At 47.1% G+C, this 21042-nt stretch overlaps 1 protein-coding gene across 2 annotated transcripts in view; it reads right to left on the bottom strand.

The window, feature by feature from the left end:
- CD58 (CD58 molecule) overlaps positions 1–21042 on the bottom strand; it is a 246053-nt gene that overhangs the window by 36806 nt on the left and 188205 nt on the right. For both annotated transcript variants that reach the window (XM_030203880.1, XM_030203881.1), the window contains exon 7: positions 11998–12150. In XM_030203880.1, coding sequence (XP_030059740.1) covers positions 11998–12150 — 153 coding nt within the window. The remainder of the gene's footprint in view (positions 1–11997; positions 12151–21042) is intronic.

Genomic DNA, 21042 nt, shown 5'->3' with positions numbered 1-21042 from the left:
GGACCTGCAAACAGGACAAACAGATGATCCGATTTCCGGAAATCATTGGTCACTTCCAAGTATCTGATGATGACTCGTCTCACATCCAGAAATTTGAGAGCAGAGTATTCCTCTGGGTAGTCCTCCCTACGAAAGGAAGGGAGACAGAGCTGCTGATTCACATGAAAGCGAGAAACAATCTTGGGCAGGAAGGAAGGCACTGTGCGAATAGTCACTCCTGCCTCAGTGAACTGCAGAAAAGGCTCTCGACATGAGAGTGCCTGGAGCTCGGAAACTCTTCTGGCTGAAGTGATAGCCACCAAAAAGACTGCTTTCAATGTCAGGTCTTTCAGAGATGCCCTCGACAAGGGTTCAAAAGGCGGCTTCTGCAAGGCTCTTAGCACCAGGTTGAGATTCCACGCAGGCACCACTGAGTGCAGAGGAGGGCGCAGGTGATTAACTCCCTTGAGGAAACGTACCACATCTGGCTGCGAAGCCAGGGAAGCACCCTTCAGGTGGCCCCTGAAGCAAGCCAGTGCCGCTACCTGGACTTTAAGGGAACTGAGCGACAGGCCTTTCTCCAGACCTTCTTGCAGGAACGCCAGCACTGAAGAAATTGGAGCAGTGAAGGGAGAAAGTGAGCCTGCTTCACACCACGCTGCAAAGGTACGCCAAACCCTGGCGTAAGCAGTAGAAGTAGAGCGCTTCCTCGCTCTCAGCATAGTGGCGATGACCTTGTCTGAGAAGCCCTTCTTCCTCAGACGCTGCCGCTCAATAGCCAGGCCGTAAGACCAAAGGGGGAGGGATCCTCCATCACCACGGGACCCTGATGCAACAGGCCCTGCTCCACTGGCAGCCGCAGAGGGTCGTCCACTGAGAGCCTGATCAAGTCCGCATACCAGGGACGTCTGGGCCAGTCCGGACCCACCAGGATTATTCGGCCCGGATGCTTTGCCACCCGATCTAGTACCCTGCCCAACATGGGCCAGGGCGGGAACACATAGAGAAGCTCCTGTGTCGGCCACTGTTGGAGAAGAGCATCTACTCCCAGAGATCGAGGGTCCCGTCCTCTGCTGAAAAAGCGCGGCACTTGGCAATTGGCCGATGACGCCATCAGATCTAGGCTCGGCTGGCCCCAGCGCTTCGTGATGTCCAAGAACGCCTGAGCCGATAACTGCCACTCTCCGGGATCCAAGGTATGGCGACTGAGAAAGTCCGCCTTGACATTCATGACTCTGGCAATGTGGGCCGCTGACAGCTGTACCAGATTCGCTTCCGCCCACTGGCATAGATTCATGGCTTCCTTGGCTAGAGGGGCGCTCTTGGTACCTCCCTGGCGTTTGACATAGGCCACAGCTGTGGCATTGTCCGACAGGACCCGTACTGGCTTCAACGCCAGTACCGGGAGGAACTCCAAAAGCGCCAACCGAATGGCTCTGAGTTCCAGGAGGCTGATAGACCACTTTGCCTCTGCAGGAGACCAGAGCCCCTGCGCTGTCCTTCCCAAGCAGTGGGCTCCCCAGCCCGTCAAAGAGGCGTCCGTCGTGACGACAATCCACTCCGGGGTCACAAGAGGCATCCCTGCAGACAACTTGTCTGTCTTCAGCCACCAGCTCAGCGCCTTGCGCACTGCTGGGTCCAAGGGAAGGCGCACAGCATAACCCTACGACACCGGAGTCCAGCGCTGCAGCAGAGAGTGTTGTAGTGGTCTCATATGAGCCCTGGCCCAGGGCACTACTTCCATCGTGGCCGTCATAGAGCCCAACAGCTGCACATAGTCCCAAGCCCGAAGCGGAGAGGCTACTAGGAACTGGTCCACGTGAGCCTGAAGTTTGACAATCCGATTGTCCGGCAGGAACACTCTGCCTACTTGGGTGTCGAATCGAACTCCCAGATACTCCAGCGACTGAGTCGGGCACAGCTGGCTTTTCTCCCAGTTGATGATCCACCCCAGGGAGCTCAAAAGAGCAATCACCCGGTCCACAGCTTTGCCGCACTCTGCATAAGAGGGGGCTCGGATCAACCAGTCGTCCAGATAAGGATGGACTTGTACTCCTTCCTTTCGCAGGAAGGCCGCGATGACCACCATTACTTTGGAGAAGGTCCGCGGAGCAGTAGCCAACCCGAATGGGAGGGCTCTGAACTGGAAGTGTCGGCCCAGGACTGCAAAACGCAGAAAGCGTTGATGAGGAGGCCAGATGGGAATATGCAAGTACGCTTCCTTGATGTCCAAGGATGCCAGGAACTCCCCTGCCTTCACTGCCGCTATAACAGAGCGGAGAGTCTCCATGCGAAAGTGCCGAACTTTCAAGGCCCGATTGACCCCTTTGAGGTTGAGGATAGGCCGCACAGAACCTCCTTTCTTTGGTACCACAAAGTAAATGGAGTAACGTCCCTTGCCAAGCTGATTTTCTGGCACCGGAACGACCGCACCCAGGCGGATCAGATTGTCCAAGGTCTGCTGCACTGCCACAGCTTTGACCGGAGACTTGCAGGGAGAGAGTACAAACCCGTCTCTTAAGGGTCGGCAAAACTCTAGCTTGTAGCCGTCTCTGATGACTTCCAGCACCCAAGCGTCTGAAGTTACTCTGGTCCACTCGCCCAGAAACGAGGACAGGCGTCCTCCAATCTGCACTGGGCCATGGACCAGGACCCCGTCATTGGGTACGAGACCCTGGGGGAGGACCGGAGGGCACACCTCCGGGACGGCGGTCTCTGCGAAAGGAATGCTGCTTGGGGGAGAAGTTCCTCTTGAAGGAAGAGGGGGCAGAGGAGCCCGACTTGCCCGGGCGGTACCGACGGGCTTCCTGAAACCGTCCTCTGGAGATACCGGGGCGAGCACTGGCCCGAGCCCTGACCTCTGGTAACCTCTTGCCCTTAGACGTGCCGAGATCGGTCACAATTTTGTCCAGCTCGACCCCAAAGAGCAGCTTGCCTTTAAAAGGCAACTTAGCCAGGCGGGACTTAGAGGCGTGGTCAGCAGACCAATGTTTCAGCCAAAGCCACCGCCGCGCAGAGACTGTCTGAGCCATACCTTTAGCCGAGGCTCTCAAGACATCATACAGCAAGTCTGCCAAATAAGCCAAGCCCGATTCCAGGGCCGGCCAATCAGCCCTCAAGGAAGGATCCGAGGGGGAAGCCCGCTGCACAATCGTCAGGCACGCCCTGGCCACGTAGGAGCCGCAAACTGAGGCCTGCAAACTTAAGGCAGCCGCCTCGAAGGACGACCTTAAGGCCGCCTCCAATCTTCTGTCTTGGGCGTCCTTTAGGGCCGTGCCACCTTCCACCGGCAACGCCGTTTTCTTAGTCACCGCAGTGATTAAAGAATCCACGGTAGGCCAAAGAAAGGCCTCCCGTTCACTTTCAGGCAAAGGATAGAGGCGGGACATAGCCCTAGCCACTTTGAGGCTCACTTCCGGGACATCCCATTGAGCCGAAATTAAGGTGTGCATGGCATCATGCACGTGGAAGGTTCTAGGCAGGCGCTTCGTCCCCAGCATAATGGCAGAGCCAACAGGGGCTGAGGGAGAGACGTCCTCTGGAGAGGAAATCTTCAAAATGCTCATGGCCTGCACTAACAGGTTGGGCAAATCCTCTGAGCGAAAGATCCGCGCTGCAGAGGGGTCATCCGCTCCATCCGAGCGGGAATCCGTCTCCTCCAAGGAATCCCCAAAGGACCGTTGGGAGAACTCAGATACGCTGCCCTCATCTACATCAGAGGAAACAGAGTCCTCTAAGGCCTGGGAATCCACCCGAGGGCGTTTACTTCCGGGGGCCTCAACCCCTTTATTGGACAAGGGAGAAGGGGCAGCGTTTTGCATAAGGAAGGCCTGATGCAGCAGCAAAATAAACTCGGGGGAGAAACCCCCCAGACTGTGCACTTCAGCAGCCTGGGCCACAGCCCTAGACGCACCCTCAACCGGCGCTCGCAAGAGCAGGGGAGAGACATGCTGCGCATCCAAGATGGCGTCCGGCGCGACACTCCGCGAAGGAGCCGCGCGGGAAGAACGGCGCTTAACTTTAGCCGCTTTTTTGCCGTCGCCCAAATCAAGGGCGGCCATGGCATTAACGTCTCCCAGCTGAAGGGCGGCCCAAGAAGAAGCCGTCCGAGCAGAGTGGCCGGCCAAGATGGCGGAGGCGAGCAGCGGGGGATGGGCGTTTATGGCGGGAAAAACCGCCGCACAGGAGGAAGACCCGGGACACTGACTGGCCTCCAAACTGACACCCAACAAGGGCGAATCAGACTTTAAGACCCCCGCATCCCCGCTAGAAGCGCACACGCGGTCCGGGGAGCGATTCTTCGCGCCCTCGCCCTCCGACGCCATAGGCCACGTGGAGATCGATCGGGGAACCCCCTGCCCGCTATAAAAAGGTAAAAATTACCTGCTTCTCGCTCCGAGCTGTAACGACCTTGTGTCCCAGTGAGTAGCTGCACTAAACGTTTAAATAAACGTCGAAATAAACGCCCTTAAGGACGTCCAAATTTTTTTTTTTTTTTTAACGGAGGCAGCGGGAGGGGGGAGAAAAGGAGGGACCTGGCGCCACCAGGTTTGCACTTGCTCAAGAAGAGCCTTCAACCCCAGGTACTCAACAAAACCTAAAAATTAGGCTTGGAGACCTAGCCAGAGCTGCTGCTGTGTGTGACCACCACCTGCTGAGATAGAGAACATACTGAGGAGTTTCCGGCAGCACATGACCACATATAGGGAGGCAAAAGGATTGCTCTCTATCTCCACCTGCTGGTAGATGGACACAACCCACCAGTCTATGGATTGATCAGCATGATGATATGGAAGGCAGTATCGCCTGGTTGAGTGAACTCCTCTGGCTGAGTGGCCAATCAGGCACACAGGTAGGTCGCGCCTTTCTCCATTGATTGGTGTGATCTCACCTTCGTTCTTTTAGTTGGACATTGCCATTTGTCGACAATCTCTGTCCATACTCGTTCCGTGATGATCATGGTCTCACTCAGAGTCTGGTCATGATCTGAGATGGTTCGGGGTTTCAAAGCTCGTTGGTTCCATGTCCAGCTAGCTTGAGGTCATCTTCCACATGTGAAGAGAAGGAGTAAGGAGTATACTGATAGGGCTGCACTACTGTCCGTGAAGACAGAACAAACAGACAGATGAAGAAATGTTTACAGAAATTAGAAAAGCTGGCAAACTGGGCAATGGTATAATAGTGGATGATTTCAATTACCCCAATATAGACTGGATAAATGTTACATCAGGGAGTGGATAAATGTTACATGAGGGAGAACTAGGGAGGTAAAATTCGTAGACGTAATGACTGCTTCTTGGAGCAACTGGTCCAAGAACCAACAAGAGAGGGAGCTATTTTAGATCTAGTCCTTAGTGGCATGCAGGACATCGTACAAGAGGTAACAGTGTTGGGTCCGTTGGGAAGCAGTGATAACAACATGATCCAATTTGAGCTGATATCTGGAGTGAAGTCACTAAGGAAATCTACTTTAGCAGCATTTAATTTTCGTAAGGGTGACTATGTTAAAATGATGAAAATGGTTAAAAAAAAAGAAGCTAAAAGGATCAGCTGCAAAGGTTAGGACCTTAAATCAGGCATAGATATTGTTTAAAAACACCATCGTGAAAGCCCAGACCAAATGCATTCCACATATTAACAAAGGTGGAAAGAAGATCAAACAACAGCCAGCATGGTTAAAAGGTGAAGTGAAAAAGGCTATTAGAGTAAAAAGACCATTGTTCAAAGGATGGAAAATGATATGAATGAATAAAGTAAGAAGCAACATAAGCACTGGCAAGCTAGATGCAAAGCAATGATAAAGAAGGCTAAAAGACAATATGAAGAAAAACTTGCCTCAGCGGGAAAATACTCATGCAGTAACAATTTTTCCAGGTACATCAGAAGCAAAAAGCCTGCAAAGGAATCCTTGGGACTGTTGGATCATGAAGGAGCAAAAGGGGCACTCAGGGAGGACGAAGCCATAGTGGAGAGTTTGAATGAATACTTTGCTTCGGTGTTTACAGAAGAAAATGTAAGAGATCTACCTGTACCAGAAATGTTTTTCAAGGGTGACATGCAGAGACAGAAAGAAATCTTGGTGAACCTGGAAGACATACTGAACCAAATCAACAAATTAAAGAGTGATAAATCACCTAGACTAGATGGTATACACCCCAGAGTACTGAAAGAACTCAATCATGACATTGCTGATCTGCTGTTAGTGATATGTAACCTGTCTGTAGTACCTGAATATTGGAGGGTGGCCAATGTAACGCTGATTTTTAAAAACGGTTCTGGGTGATCCGGGAAATTACACACCGATAAGCCTGACTTCAGTGCCAGGAAAAATAGTGGAAACTATTATAAAAAATAAAATTACTGAATACATAGACAAAATGGTTTAATGGGACACAGTCAGCATGGGTTCAGACAAGGAAGCCTTTGCCTTACCAATTTTACTTCATTTCTTTGAAGGAGTGAATATACATGTTGATAAAGATGAGCCAGTTAATGTAGTATATCTAGATTTTCAGAAAGCTTTTGACAAAGTTCCTCATGAGAGGCTACCGAGAAAATTAAAAAGTTATAAGATAGGAGGTAATGTCCTTTTGTGGACTAGGAATTGGTTTTTGGACAGAAAACAGAGGGTAGGGTTAAATGGCCATTTTTCTCAATGGAGGAGGGTGAATAGTGGAGTGTCACAGGGATCTGTATTGGGACTGGTGATATTTAACATATTTATAAATGACCAGGAAATTGGAACGATGAGAGAGGTGATTAAATTTGCACATGACACAAAACTATTCAAAGTTGTCAAAACACAATGCAGACTGTGAAAACTTTCAGGAAGACCTTAGGAAACTGGAAAACTGGGCATCCAAATGGCACATGAAATTTAATGTGGACAAATACAAAGTGATGCACATTGGGAAATATAATCCAAATCAAAGTTACTTGATGCTAGGGTCCACCTTAGGAATCAGTACCCAAGAAAAAGATCTAGGTGTCATTGTAGACAATATACTGAAATATTCTGCCCAGTGTGCGGCGATGGCCAAAAAAAGGCAAAAAGCAAAAAGCAAAAAGCTAGGAATTATTAGAAAAGGGACGGTGAATAAGACAAAGAATATGATAATGCCTCTGTAATGCTCCATGGTGCGACCTCACCTTGAATATTGCATTCAATTCTGGTTGCATTATCTCAAAAATGATATAGTAGAATTAGAAAAGGTTCAAAGAAAAGTGACCAAAATGACAAAGGAGATGGATCTCCTCCCATATGAGGAAAGGTTAAAGAGGTTAGGATTCTTCAGCTTGGAAAAGAAATGGCTGAGGGTCCACATATGACTAAGGTCTACAAAATCCTGAGCGGTGTAGAATGGGTAAAAGTGAATCATTTATATGGAAATGTTTTAAAAATAAATAGGAGGAAATACTTTTTCACTCAAACAATAGTTAAGCTCTGGAACTCACTGCTGGAGGATGTGGTAACAGCGGTTAGCATATCTGCTTTAAAAAAAATTAGGACAAGTTCCTGGAGGAAAAGTCTACAGTCTGATATTGAGACAGACCCCACGGGGAAGCCACTGTACTTGCGACCTCGACTGGCCACTGTTGGAAGCAGGACATCATTGGTATGACCCAGAATGGCTAGTCTTATGTTTCTTTTCTCCCATTACATTTCTCAGCCCCTACTAACACCTCTCCATGTGTTTTCTGCCTCTAACATATTCCTCTCTTTCTCTATTGTGCCTCTGTCTCTCTCCCCTCCCCCTATAAGCCTGCTGCTTTTCCATTCTTCTTTTCATCCTCACTCTCCCCATGGCACAGGACCTTCTATCCCTGTGCTTCAGAATAGTGCCACCCCTATTGTTGCTACTTGGATTTTTGCTCTTCTGCACTTATACCGTGGGCATGATTTTTGTTTGCATTATTAGTCTCCAAATCAATCACATCTATTTCTTATCACTTAGGTAGAAAGATTAGGCTCTTTGCGATAAAACATGTTTAACACTGTATAAGCCCATCAACCTGACCAATTACTAACCAAACCCTTGTGGCTAATTATAGGGCATTCAACAGAAAAGGTGATACTCAAAGTCCTTACTAAGGAGGTGTCTGTTGGCAGGTTTTGAGCATGCTCTCACTTTAGGAACAGAGGAGGACAAAATGGTGGGGGTGGTCGCAGTAATAGTACTGGTTCCAGAGGGGCTACTGCACAACCGGAGGTGCATACTTTGGCAGAATTCTGCGCAACTACATAGCGCAGAATTTGCACCTCTGCCAGCTTAGATCAGACTCTTTATGTGAACTACAGGGGTCCCGCGGTTCACATAAGCAGTAAGCCTGCAGAGGAAGAGGAAGTGACCCGATGTGCAGCGGTTCACTTCCTCCTCCTTCTGCTACACGATATCTGCAGGGGAGGGAGTGAGCAAGCTCCAGGAATACAATGAGGTGGTGGTGGGGGGGCACAATGTGCCATTGGGGAGGATGGAAAGGGGCCAGAAAAGGTGAATGTGCCACTGGGTGGACGGGAGGGGGAGCAGGCAAAGGCGAAGGTGCCATTGGGCGGGCGGGAGGGGGAGCAGGCAAAGGCGAATGTGCCATTGGGCGGGCGGGAGGGGGAGCAGGCAAAGGTGAGTGTGCCATTGGACGGGCAGGAGGAGGAGTTGACAAAGGCGAGTGTGCCATTGGGAGGGCAGGAGGGGGAGCAGACAAAGGCTAGAATGCCACTGGGAGGGCAGGAGGGAGAGCAGACAAAGGTAAGACTGCCATTGGGAGGGTGGGAGAGAGAGCAGACAGAGGTGAATGTGCCATTGGGCAGGTGGGAGGGGGAGCAGGCAAAGGCGAATGTACCATTGGGCAGGCGGGAGGGGGAGCAGGCAAAGGCGAATGTGCCATTGGACGGGCGGGAGGGAGAGGGAGCAGACAAAGGCGAATGTGCCATTGGACGGGCGGGAGGGAGAGGGAGCAGACAAAGGCGAGTATGCCACTGGGAGGGAGAGCAGAGAAAGGCGAGTATGCCACTGGGAGGGCAGGAGGGAGAGCAGAAAAAGGTGAGTGTGCCATTGGGAGGGTGAGAGGGGCAGGAGGGGGAGCAGACAAAGGTGAGTATGCCATTGGGAGGGTGGGAGGGGCAGGAGGGGGAGCAGACAAAGGTGAGTATGCCATTGGGAGGGAAGGAGAGAGAGTAGACAAAGGTAAGTGTGCCATTGGAGAGGGTGGGGGAGGCTGGAGCTTGAAGAGGGAATTAGGAAGAAATTTCAGGCCTTAGGATCAGTGGCGTAGCCAGACTGCCAATTTTGGATGGGCCTGAACCCAAAGTGGGTGGGCACAAAATTTTCTCTCTACCCCCCTCCCCCAGCAACATTTAGTCACACTAATCAGATGCATTTGTCACACAGGGTAAAGTGCTGCTTTTCAGTGCATCAGATTTCAGAAAATTTATTTAATAGCCTAACACCCTTTTCAGTGAGCTTTCAGAGGCCAAAACCTCCTGCCTCAGATCAGTATAATGCTGTTACGGTATCCTCGCCTGACCTAAGGAAGGAAGTATTGGTCTCTGAAACTTCATTAACACAGGTACCATATTACTTTATCCTAAATTAAAAATAAAATTATTTTCTTTACCTTTCTTGTATGGCCATTTACTTTTTCTCATTGTGTCGCTCGCAGTCTCTAGATTCTGCTTTCCTTCGTATTCGTTTAACTCTTCTGCCAGGTTTTCCTGGCCATTTGTCATTTTTCTCTCCTTTTTCTTTGCTTTCTTCAATATTTTTCTGCCTCTCTCTCTCTCTCTCTCTGTCCTGATTTAATTCATTCTTACTATCCATTCTTTAATTTCCTTCATCTACTTATGGCTTTTCATCTTTTTCTCACCCTTGTTCTCCCCATGCCCCTTCCTCTTATTTTCCAGTCTTTCACTACTCCCCTTTTCCATCCAGCAGCTCTCCTCTTTCTCTCCCCATCCTTCCAGTCTCTCCTCTCTCTCCCCATCCTTCCAGTAGTCTCCCCGCTTTCTTTCTGCATCCTTCCGTCTAGTGTTACCTCTTTCTCCCTACCCTTCCATCCAGCGTCTTCCCTCTTTCTCTCCCCATCCTTCCATCCAGCTACCCTCTCTCCTGATCCTTCCATCTAATGTCTCTCTCTCCCTCTTTCTAACCAGTGTCTCTGTATCTCTGTACCCTTTTCTGTTCAGTATCTCTTCTCTCTCCACATCCTTCCAGTCTCTCCCCTTTCGCTCTGCATCCTTTCATCCATCTCCCCTCTTTCTCTCCCCATCCTTCCATCCAGAGTCTCTCTCCCCATCCATCCATTTTCCCTCTTTCTCTCCCCATCCTTTCACCTGTTTTCCCTCTTTCTCTGCCATCCTTCCATGCTTTCCCTCTTTTCTCCCCATCCTTCCATGTTTTCCCTCTTTTCTCCCCATCCTTCCATGTTTTCCCTCATTCTCTGCCATCCTTCCATGTTTTCCCTCATTCTCTGCCATCCTTCCATCTGTTTTCCCTCTTTTCTCCCCATCTTTCCATCTGTTTTCCCTCTTTTCTCCCCATCCTTCCATCTGTTTCCCTCTTTCTCCCCATCCTTCCATGTTTTCCCTCATTCTCTGCCATCCTTCCATCTGTTTTCCCTCTTTTCTCCCCATCCTTCCATCTGTTTTCCCTCTTTCTCCCCATCCTTCCATGTTTTCCCTCTTTCTCCCCTTCCTTCCATCTGTATTCCCTCTTTCTCCCCTTCCTTCCATCTGTTTTCCCTCTTTCTCCCCTTCCTTCCATCTGTTTTCCTTCTTTCTCCCCATCCTTCCATGTTTTCCCTCTTTCTCCCCATCCTTCCATGTTTTCCCTCTTTCTCTTCCACCCTTCCATCTGTTTTCCCTCTTTTCTCCCCATCCTTCCATCTGTTTTCCCTCTTTCTCTTTCACCCTTCCATCTGTTTTCCCTCTTTTCTCCCCATCCTTCCATCTGTTTTCCCTCTTTCTCCCCATCCTTCCATGTTTTCCCTCTTTTCCTCGAGGCCCGCCCTGCAGGCCAGCGCCAGCCCCAGCTCCCATTGCCGGTCACTGCTGCTTTTCCTGTTGAGCAGCAGGGCCGGCGCTACAAAAAGAAGAAGCGCTAACGCTAAGGACAAAAAATGTTAAAAAAAAAAAAAACCCGGCACCGGCAGGCACTGTCTAGGCAGCCTTGAGGCATTGGCTGCTGGCTCGCAGGCTCCTCCCGTCTCCTACGTCACTGCCCCTGGAGCGACGCTGGGGCAGTGACGTAGGAGATGGGAGGAGCCTGCGAGCCAGTAGCCAATGCCTCAAGGCTGCCTAGACAGTGCCTGCCGGTGCCGGGTTTTTTTTTTTTTTAACATTTTTTGTCCTTAGCGTTAGCGCTTCTTCTTTTTGTAGCGCCGGCCCTGCTGTTCAACAGGAAAAGCAGCAGTGGCCGGCAATGGGAGCTGGGGCTGGCGCTGGCACTGGGCTGAAATTGGGTGGGCCTGGGCCCAGCCAGGCCCACCCGTAGCTACGCCCCTGCTTAGGATGAGACAATTCTGTGCAAAAATGCTACAAACAGTGCAGAATTTTGCAGAATTTTCAAAACTTTTGCACAGAATTCCCTCAGGAGTAATATTTCTGGAAGCAGATATAGAGGTAGTACAGAGAAAAATAACCAAACTTGTTTTGGGTCTGCACCAAAAAGATATGAGATGAAACTTGAAGATCTATATATATATACTCTACAGGAGAGGAGAGACCAGAAAGATATACAGATGCTTAAATATTTGAACGGTATTAATGCACAAGAAATGAATCATTTCTAAAAGAAAGGGAGCTGCTGAGCTAGGAACATGGTATGAAACAAGCTGTATTGAGGTGAGACTCAGGTACATCAGAAGATGTACCTGAAAGGGTGGTGGATGCCAGAGATGGGGAAAATGATGATAGAATTCAAACAGGTATGGGATAAACATAACATAGATGATCTCTTAACAGACAACTTATCAATTCTTTAAAAAAAAACTTCCATCTTATTAGAAAAAAAAAAGAATTAATACCTCGTGCTTTTCTAGGAGAGCTCTGGTCATTGTTAAGCATGGCAGAGTGGACTGTATCATCATCTTTTTGCTCATTATTGCTTAAAAAAGCTTTCTGCTCATCTGCGGAATTCTTCATTACAATTTCTTCCTCTTTGCTTGCTTTCCTTCTTTCTAAATAATAAGAACAAGAAAAAGCATGTTTCCTCCATGTACTCAGTTTCCAAGAGAATGATTTTCTGTTTATGTAATTAGAAGCAATGTCACCATTTAAAAATTTTTTACAAGGGGAAAGGGAAAGGGGTTGCAATGAGATATACCACCTTTCTATAGTTATAATCAAAGCGGTTTATACATTATATGCAGATACTTATTTTGTACCTGGGATAGTGAAAGGTTAAGTGACTTGCCCAGAGCCACATGGAGCTCCAGTGGGAATGGAATCCAGTTCCCCTGGTTCTCAGGCCACTGCACTATCTATTAGGCTACTCCTCCATCTAGATATTTCATTTTACATTGGAGTTTACATTCAGTGGCTCATATCTAACCAAGAAGCATCCAGATAGTTATACAGAACAAAGCATAATACTGACAGATTTAAGGGTCAATATACTAAGCATTTCTTCCATAACATTAATTCTTCCATAACATTAAGGGGACCATTTTTAAATAACCTGCCTAAGTGTAAAGTCAGTGTATACTTTGTTTTTGAAGGGAAAATATGTTCAAAGATTCCCTTTGAAAACTGTCCACTGGTATGAAGCAGTGTTTGGTCAGTCCTGAAGTATCCCCTTGCAAGTCAGGTTTTCAGGATATCCACAATGAATATGAATGAGATTTGCAAACAAGGACTGTCTCTCTTCTATGTTTGTGCAGCGCTGCGTACGCTTTGTAGCACTATATAAATGCTAAATAGTAGTAGTAGTAGTAGCAGTAATAGAGGAAGTAAGCAAATAAATCTCATGCATATTCATTATGGATATCCTGAAAACTTGACAAGGGGCTACTCCAGAACCGACTTAGGAAACACTGATATAAAAGACCTGTAGACTTTGCAGGTGCTTTTTCTGAAGATAACTTAAATTGTTAGAAAACAGGAAAAAAAAGGTCTGAAAAGCCAATCTTTGTGTGCTTCAGCTGTACACAAACATGATTCCAGGAATGCTTACCTTTAATTTTAAAAATACACATGTCATGGAACCTCAAGCTTACTTTTAGACAGAATAAGGCCAATTTTCAGACAACTGAGCCAGGTAAATTTATTTGACCACTGTCCCTCAAGATGGAATAAACCTTTTAGTACAAAAAGCTCTCAGGTCGTTATTTGTAAAAGTTTCATTCTTTGCGTTTAATGCTATGATAAAGGTTATTAAGGCACCTCTCGACTCACAATACTCTCCCTTTCTTCTAAGACAGGGGTGGGCAACCATGGTCCTCAAGGACCACAACCCAGTTGGGTTTTCAAGATCTCCACAATGAATATGCATGAGATCAATTTGTATACAATGAAAGCGGTACATGCAAATCATTCTCAGGCATAGTCATTGTGGAAACCTTGAAAACCTGACTGGATTGTGGCCCTTGAGGACCATGGATTCCCACCCCGTTCTAGGGAATGTCCATTTCACACTGCATTCCCTTTTCAAGATTGCTGGGTTTTTTGTTGTTGTTGTTTTTTGTTTTTTGCAACAGATTTTTAGTGAAAAAGAATTTTTGTTATTAACATTGCTTTCAAAAGTAACATCTAGTAATGAAAAAGCCATCAAATACATATAAGGAATAACCCTCCTATATCACTGATACCCCCCCCCCCCCCCAATTTCCCAGTTTAGCCCCCCCACCCCTGGCCCTATTCTTAACTCTTAGGAAGTCTTAACTAAACGTTCAAAGTGGATCCATAGATCTGATGTAGGATCATAGCATCCAAGTTTACGGTCTGTGAGTTTGTCCATTTCACCAATAACAGAAAGCTTTAAAATCCAGTTGAACACTGTAGGACCATTAGTCTGTTTCCAGTGAGCTGCAATGATACTTTTAGCAGCTGCTAAACCCATACGTTTAAGGCGAAGTTGCCACTTTGGACCACGCCGATTTCCCACACCCAACAGACATCACGAGGAAAAATACACCACACAAATGTAGAAATTCTACTCTTCTATCTGTTCACAGGACCACCATATATGAAAAAAGAGGTACCCCCACTCATTCCACAACTCCAGCAATTATCTTCAACTGTGGGAAACATTGTGTGAAGCTTATCTGGAGTGTAATACCAACATGTTAATACTTTATAAGCATTTTCCTTCAGAAGTACACACAATGAAGCTTTTTTCACTTCAAGGTCTATTGCCTTCCACTCGCTCGTAGTAAGCTCAGGATCTAAATCCCACTCCCAGTGCTGCATGTCAGTATGCTTGCAGAAACTTGTGCCCCTAATGAAGGGGCAAATAGTAACATACTAACATAGTAGATGACGGCAGAAAAAGACCTGCATGGTCCATCCAGTCTGCCTAACAAGATAACTCATATTTGCTGCTTTTTGTGTATACCCTACTTTGATTTGTACCTGTGCTCTTCAGGGCACAGACCGTATAAGTCTGCCCCGCACTATCCCCGCCTCCCAACCACCAGCCCCACCTCCCAACCACCGGCTCTGGCACAGGCACAGACCATATAAGTCTGCCCAGCACTATCCTCACCTCCCCACCACCAGCCCTGCCTCCCAACCACCGGCTCTGGCACAGACCGTACAAGTCTGTCCAGCACTATCCCCGCCTCCCAACCACCAGTCCCGCTTCCCACCACCGGCTCTGGCACAGACCGTATAAGTCTGCCCAGCCCTATCCCCGCCTCCCAACCACCAGCCCCGCCTCCCGATCTTGACTAAGCTCCTGAGGATCCATTCCTTCGGCACAGGATTCCTTTATGCTTATCCCACGCATGTTTGAATTCCGTTACCGTTTTCATTTCCACCACCTCCCGCGGGAGGGCATTCCAAGCATCCACTACTCTCTCCGTGAAAAAATACTTCCTGACATTTTTCTTGAGTCTGCCCCCCCTTCAATCTCATTTCATGTCCTCTCGTTCTACCACCTTCCCATCTCCGGAAAAGGTTCGTTTGCGGATTAATACCTTTCAAATATTTGAACGTCTGTATCATATCACCCCTGTTTCTCCTTTCCTCCAGAGTATACATGTTTAGTTCAGCAAGTCTCTCCTCATACGTCTTGTGACGCAAATCCCATACCATTCTCGTAGCTTTTCTTTGCACCGCTTCAATTCTTTTTACATCCTTAACAAGATACGGCCTCTAAAACTGAACACAATACTCCAGGTGGGGCCTCATCAACGACTTATACAGGGGCATCAACACCCCCTTTCTTCTGCTGGTCACACCTCTCTTTATATAGCCTAACAACCTTCTAGCTACAGCCACCGCCTTGTCACACTGTTTCGTCGCCTTCAAATACTCAGATACTATCACCCCAAGATCCCACCTAACACATACGTCTCCCGTGGATTTCTACTTCCTAAGTGCATCACTTTGCATTTCTTCGCATTGAATTTTAATTGCCAAACCTTAGACCATTCTTCTAGCTTCCGTAGGTCCTTTTTCATGTTTTCCACTCCCTCCGGGGTGTCCACTGTGTTACAGATGTTAGTATCATCAGCAAATAGGCAAACTTTACCTTCTAACCCTTCGGCAATGTCACTCACAAATATATTGAACAGAATCGGCCCCAGCACCGATCCTTGAGGCACTCCACTACTTACCTTTCGCTCCTCTGAGCGAATTCCATTCACCACCACCCTCTGGCGTCTGTCCGTCAACCAGTTCCTAATCCAGTTCACCACTTCGGGTCTTATCTTCAGCCCATCCAGTTTATTTAAGAGCCTCCTGTGGGGAACCGTGTCAAAAGCTTTGCTGAAATCTAAGTAGATTACGTCCATAGCTCGTCCCTGATTCAATTCTCCTGTCACCCAATCAAAGAACTCAATGAGGTTCGTTTGGCTCGATTTCCCTTTGGTAAATCCATGTTGTCTCGGATCTTGCAACTTATTGGCTTCCAGGAAATTCACTATCCTTTCCTTCAGCATTGCTTCCATTACTTTCCCAATAACCGAAGTGAGGCTTACCGGCCTGTAGTTTTCAGCTTCTTCCCTATCACCACTTTTGTGAAGAGGGACCACATCCACCGATCTCCAATCCCTCGGAACCTCTCCCGTCTCCAAGGATTTATTAAACAAATCTTTAAGAGGACCCGCCAGAACCTCTCTGAGCTCCCTCAATATCCTAGGGTGGATCCCATCCGGTCCCATGGCTTTGTCCACCTTTAGCTTTTCAAGTTGTTCATACACTCTCTTCCGTGAACGGTGCTCTATCCACTTCAATCTCATTTGTACTTTTTGCAGTCCATCGCGGTCCTTCTCCAGGATTATGGTACCCCTGAGTTTCCCCAGTGACCCCCATACATTTTCAAGACGCTCACTGTCATCTGGATCAACTCTTAGCCATCCTTGCTGGGTGATATAATGCTTAACTTGCAGGTATGTAAAAACATCTGAACTAATAAATCATAACTTTCCTTAAGCTCTTCAAATCAGTGTAATTCATCCACATCCAGGAAATCCCTAAAATGAACCAATCCATGGGCAGCCCATCATACAATAACCATTTTCCCAAAGCCCACCAGGAACCCCGGGTCAGAACCAACATAGGCAAAGGAAGATGGACCCCTGGAGCCCTGCTGCTTAGGTTTAAGAAAGCTCCATATTAGTAATAAATGGTGGACAAATGGATTGAAAGATAATCAACCACAGGCCCTGGAAGAGAGAGAGGCCCACAGAAATGCTCCCAGATTATAGATCTGCACTGATGTTTGTTCCATAGCAGTAACAACTGGTATTGGATCTTGGCTCAAGACTGAAATGAGCTTCAGCTGCAATGCCCAGTAATACCACTATATATTTTTATTTATTTATTGCATTTGTATCCCACATTTTCCCACCTATTTGCGGGCTCAGTGTGGCTTACAATACAGTGTGTTGATGGAAGTACAATTTGTTACAACACGATTATGGTTACAATGTGAGGAGTTGAGTTAGAACAAAGTCCAAGTATAGTTAAGGGGAAAAGAACAATCGACAAAAACGACACAACAATGGAAGAACAACAGATATTGATAGGGCAACAGAACAATAGCAAGAGAACGTTCGGGTTTAACATTTTATACCTGTAAATCAAGGTTTAAATGTTTTAAAATTGCGGGGAATAAGAGTACAGAAAGAATGTCCCCGACTCTCAACAGCATTCCACCTCAGTTTTCTGTTCAACCGGGACGGATGGCCTCCCCATAAAAACCCGGAAAGCTCCGCCTGAAGCCTCAAGAAGTCCATCTTAGGCACCAACAGTGGTAAATTCTGGAATAAGAACAATCGAGGCAGGACACTCATCTTGATGGCCACAATCTGACCCCACCAAGATAACCATCTACCATTCCATCGAGACACATCCCTACGTATTTGCTTAAATAAAGGAATATAATTCAAAGAGAACAACTGTAAAATATCATAAGGAATCTGGATGCCTAGATATTTAAAACCAAGCTGGGCGCACCGAAAGGGAAAGGCCTCACTCTGCTGCTGCATAGTAGTAATGCCCAACATGTCAGATTTATCATAGTTTATCTTAAAACCCAACAATTTACCGAACACATTTAGTTTATGTAAGAGCACTAGTAAAGTAAGTCTAGGTGCCCACACATAAAACAAGATATCATCAGCAAACAGTGCTAATTTATGTTCCACCTCACCCACTTGTACTCCCTTAATATCGGGGATTCTTTGTGCCAGAGGTTCTATAAACAGAGCAAACAACAAGGGAGAAAGTGGGCACCCTTGTCTCATGCCCCACTCAATTGGAAAGACAGAGGAATATCCCCCATTAATCTTAAGCCTCACTACAGGAGTCTCATACAGACACGTTAACCATCCTAAAAAACCCTGACCAAACCCCATATGTCTCAACACTTGCCACAGATAGGACCATTCAACCCTATCAAATGCTTTTTCAGTGTTTTTTTAGTGCCGAGAAAGGACACCAGTAGGCATATTTTCAAAGCACTTTGGGAGGCTAAGTTCCATAGGTTTCTATGGAACTTTGGGAGGCTAAGTGCTTTGAAAATATGCCTGCAGGTCTCCTCTCTGTTGTGCCGCCCACAAAGCTTTCAACGTGTGACAGATATTATCACCCACCTGCAGGACCTGGCATCTCTCTTCCTCCAGGTCCTGCAAAACCACCCCCACAGGAGAATGGTCAGAAACAGATATGCTTTCTATGTTAGAATCACAAACCCTGCCCCATAACTGGCGGCTGCAGCATTTCATATCTATTCAGGAATATGTTGACTGCGCATAAGAATAAAAGGAGAAGGATCTTTGTCTCAGGTGCTGTAGTCTCCAAACATCAAGTAAATCCAAACTATTTGTCAAGTACTGTAATTTCTTGCAGTGGGCCAAGCTAGAACCACTGCTTCCCTTAGAGTGATCCAAATCTGAAAGGAGAAGTTAAAATCAACCCCTAGCACTATAACCCCTTGTGCAAACTGTATTAATGCATCCTGTATGGTGTCAAAGAAGCCTCCCTGTCCGGTGTTCGGTGCATTAAGATTTGTGAAAGTAACCTGCTGCCCAGAGAGGTGCCCCCTAACAGCAAAACATCTGCCTATATCATCCCTACATATTGCTTCTTTGATAAAGGGAACCCCCTTGTGGATATAAATAACTAGTCCCCCCACCTTACCCCCTCGGGGATCAGAGTGAACATAACAATCACCGTAGGCTCTATGGTGAAGTAGGTAGGCATCCAGTTTGCGAATATATGTCTCCTGGAGCAAAAGCTCCCACTTAAGGCATTGCAAATCTTGATGAAAAATACTACGCTTTCCTGAAGAATTTAACCCATTAACATTCCATAATCCCACCCAAATCCCCGCCTGACCGTAATCCCTCCCAACCCTACCCTCCTCATCCCTCATGCCGGCTAACCATCACCCCCACTTGCCAGTGAGAGCCCTGAGGAACAGCGTCACTGCCACAGTGGACACCCAAAACAAAAGTACCATGACCCCCCACTCCACCCCTTTCATATTCCACATATCATCCTCCCCACCATTCTTAATCCAATTTTCACATTCACATGTATAACAATATCCCCAACCATACTTAAACACACTGCAGCCACACATGGATTCATTCCATATGTCTATCAAAGGCCACCTTTGAAAGTCCTCTCAGACAATACCATGACAATTACAGCAATCTGCAGACCCAAAAACAGTCAAAAATCTCAAGGTGGTTGCACTTATAGTGGAACACAGATGTGTTGAGAGTCCCCAACTAGGGCGGGCTATCTGCCATGTGGATTTCTGTCTTTGTTTCTCCGGAGCTGATGTCCCTGGTGACACACAAGCTGGGAGATCCTTGCATCCCAAATCTGATAGAGCTTTCCAGGCTTCTACAATAGTTTGTACTCTGCAGGATTGACCCGCCACAGTCAGTAACAGCCCAAACGGGTAGAGCCAGCGATAACGAAGTCCAGACTATTGTAAATATTTAGTAAATATTTCCTTGGCCAAATCCTGGAACACCATGATCTTACAATTATCACACTATAGCTTCCCAAACGACCTTGCCCTCTTCCACACTGCTTCCTTCACTGAAAAATCATGAAAGAAGGCAATTACATCCCTTGGGAGATCTTCACGTTGGGGCTCCAAGCTTCTATGGGCCCTATCCAACTTAATGGTGGCCACAGTCTCAGCCCCCACTTCCCCATTTACTGGAGTCAAAATAAAAGTACTTATCCCCTGGACCACGTGGGCACAGTTTTTAAATCGGTCCAACTGGGAATCCTTTAAAATGCAAATTACAGCACCGGGACTGGTTTTCTAGGTCCTCAAGAGTGACTTAAACAGTTACCCATTCTTGTTTCTCTTTCTGGAGCTCACAATGCAACTTTTGTAACTCTCCCTCCGCGCCCTCGAGTTTCTCCTTGACCTGTTCCACTTGATTCCCGATCTCATGTACCTCTCTCCATAGGTCTGACACTGCTGCTTCAATGGTCTTCCTGACCTCGGACATTTCCGCTTTCAGAGCCTTGAACCATCTGGCCACATCATTCTTTGTAAGTTCCCCATCGCTTTCTGCAAACTCCACATGGTCCTCCGTATCGGACCCCAAATTCTCTGGCGTGAACCTTAGCTGGCTTCTGCACAGAACCCAACGTGCGATCTCAGGAATCCGCCGCAAACTTGTATTTCTCAAGTCATTTTTGAGCTGCCATTGCAGCACACAAGCCGAGGTGCAGTGAAGGATTAAAACCCATGGGGGATCGGGATTATATGCAATTTACAGACAGCTTTGACGGAGCAAGGTATTCATGCATCCATCTTCCAGCGCTGACGTCACTTCCTCCTCCAAAATTGTTTTTATTTAAATCATTATTAAAGCTTATTCTGATAAATGAGGAGCTTGAAAAATAACTCAAGCTTTCTAACTGCATTAGTAGGCAATTAACTAATGATAGAACCTGCTGGGCTCTTTCTCATGAAAAATACTCACTCATGGAACCTCATTTCTGTAGAAGTTTGGCTTGAGCTTTGGCATTTGTTATCACAGTGGCATAGTATCTTGAACAGTGGTTGTATCTCTCACATCCAACTGGATCACAAACTGCTAAGTAGAATACTGTAGGAATAGGAGGCAGAACAGGGCTCCCATTTATTGAAGCCTTTTAGCTAAACAGCTAAAACAAACAGCTTTTATTTTGAGAACTGACAGTTGCTCTTGAGAGAAAGTGAAGATACTTACCTGTAGCGGTTATTCTCCAAAGAAAGCAGGCCATTCTTTTCATATGTGAGTGACGTCCTCCACATCACCCGGTGTGGAGCGCTTTTAAAGAGCATATGATTTTAAGAGCATGTGCTAGCATCCCCACTGCACGTGCGCGAGTGCAGGATCAGCAGTACAATGGCATTGAAAACAACTCCAAGGGGAGGAAGGAGG

This window comes from Microcaecilia unicolor, chromosome 5 (genome assembly GCF_901765095.1).
Source record: "Microcaecilia unicolor chromosome 5, aMicUni1.1, whole genome shotgun sequence".
Lineage (NCBI taxonomy): Eukaryota > Metazoa > Chordata > Amphibia > Gymnophiona > Siphonopidae > Microcaecilia > Microcaecilia unicolor.
The sequence above is the reverse complement of the archived record's forward strand: the minus strand, read 5'-3'. Positions and strand labels throughout refer to the sequence as shown.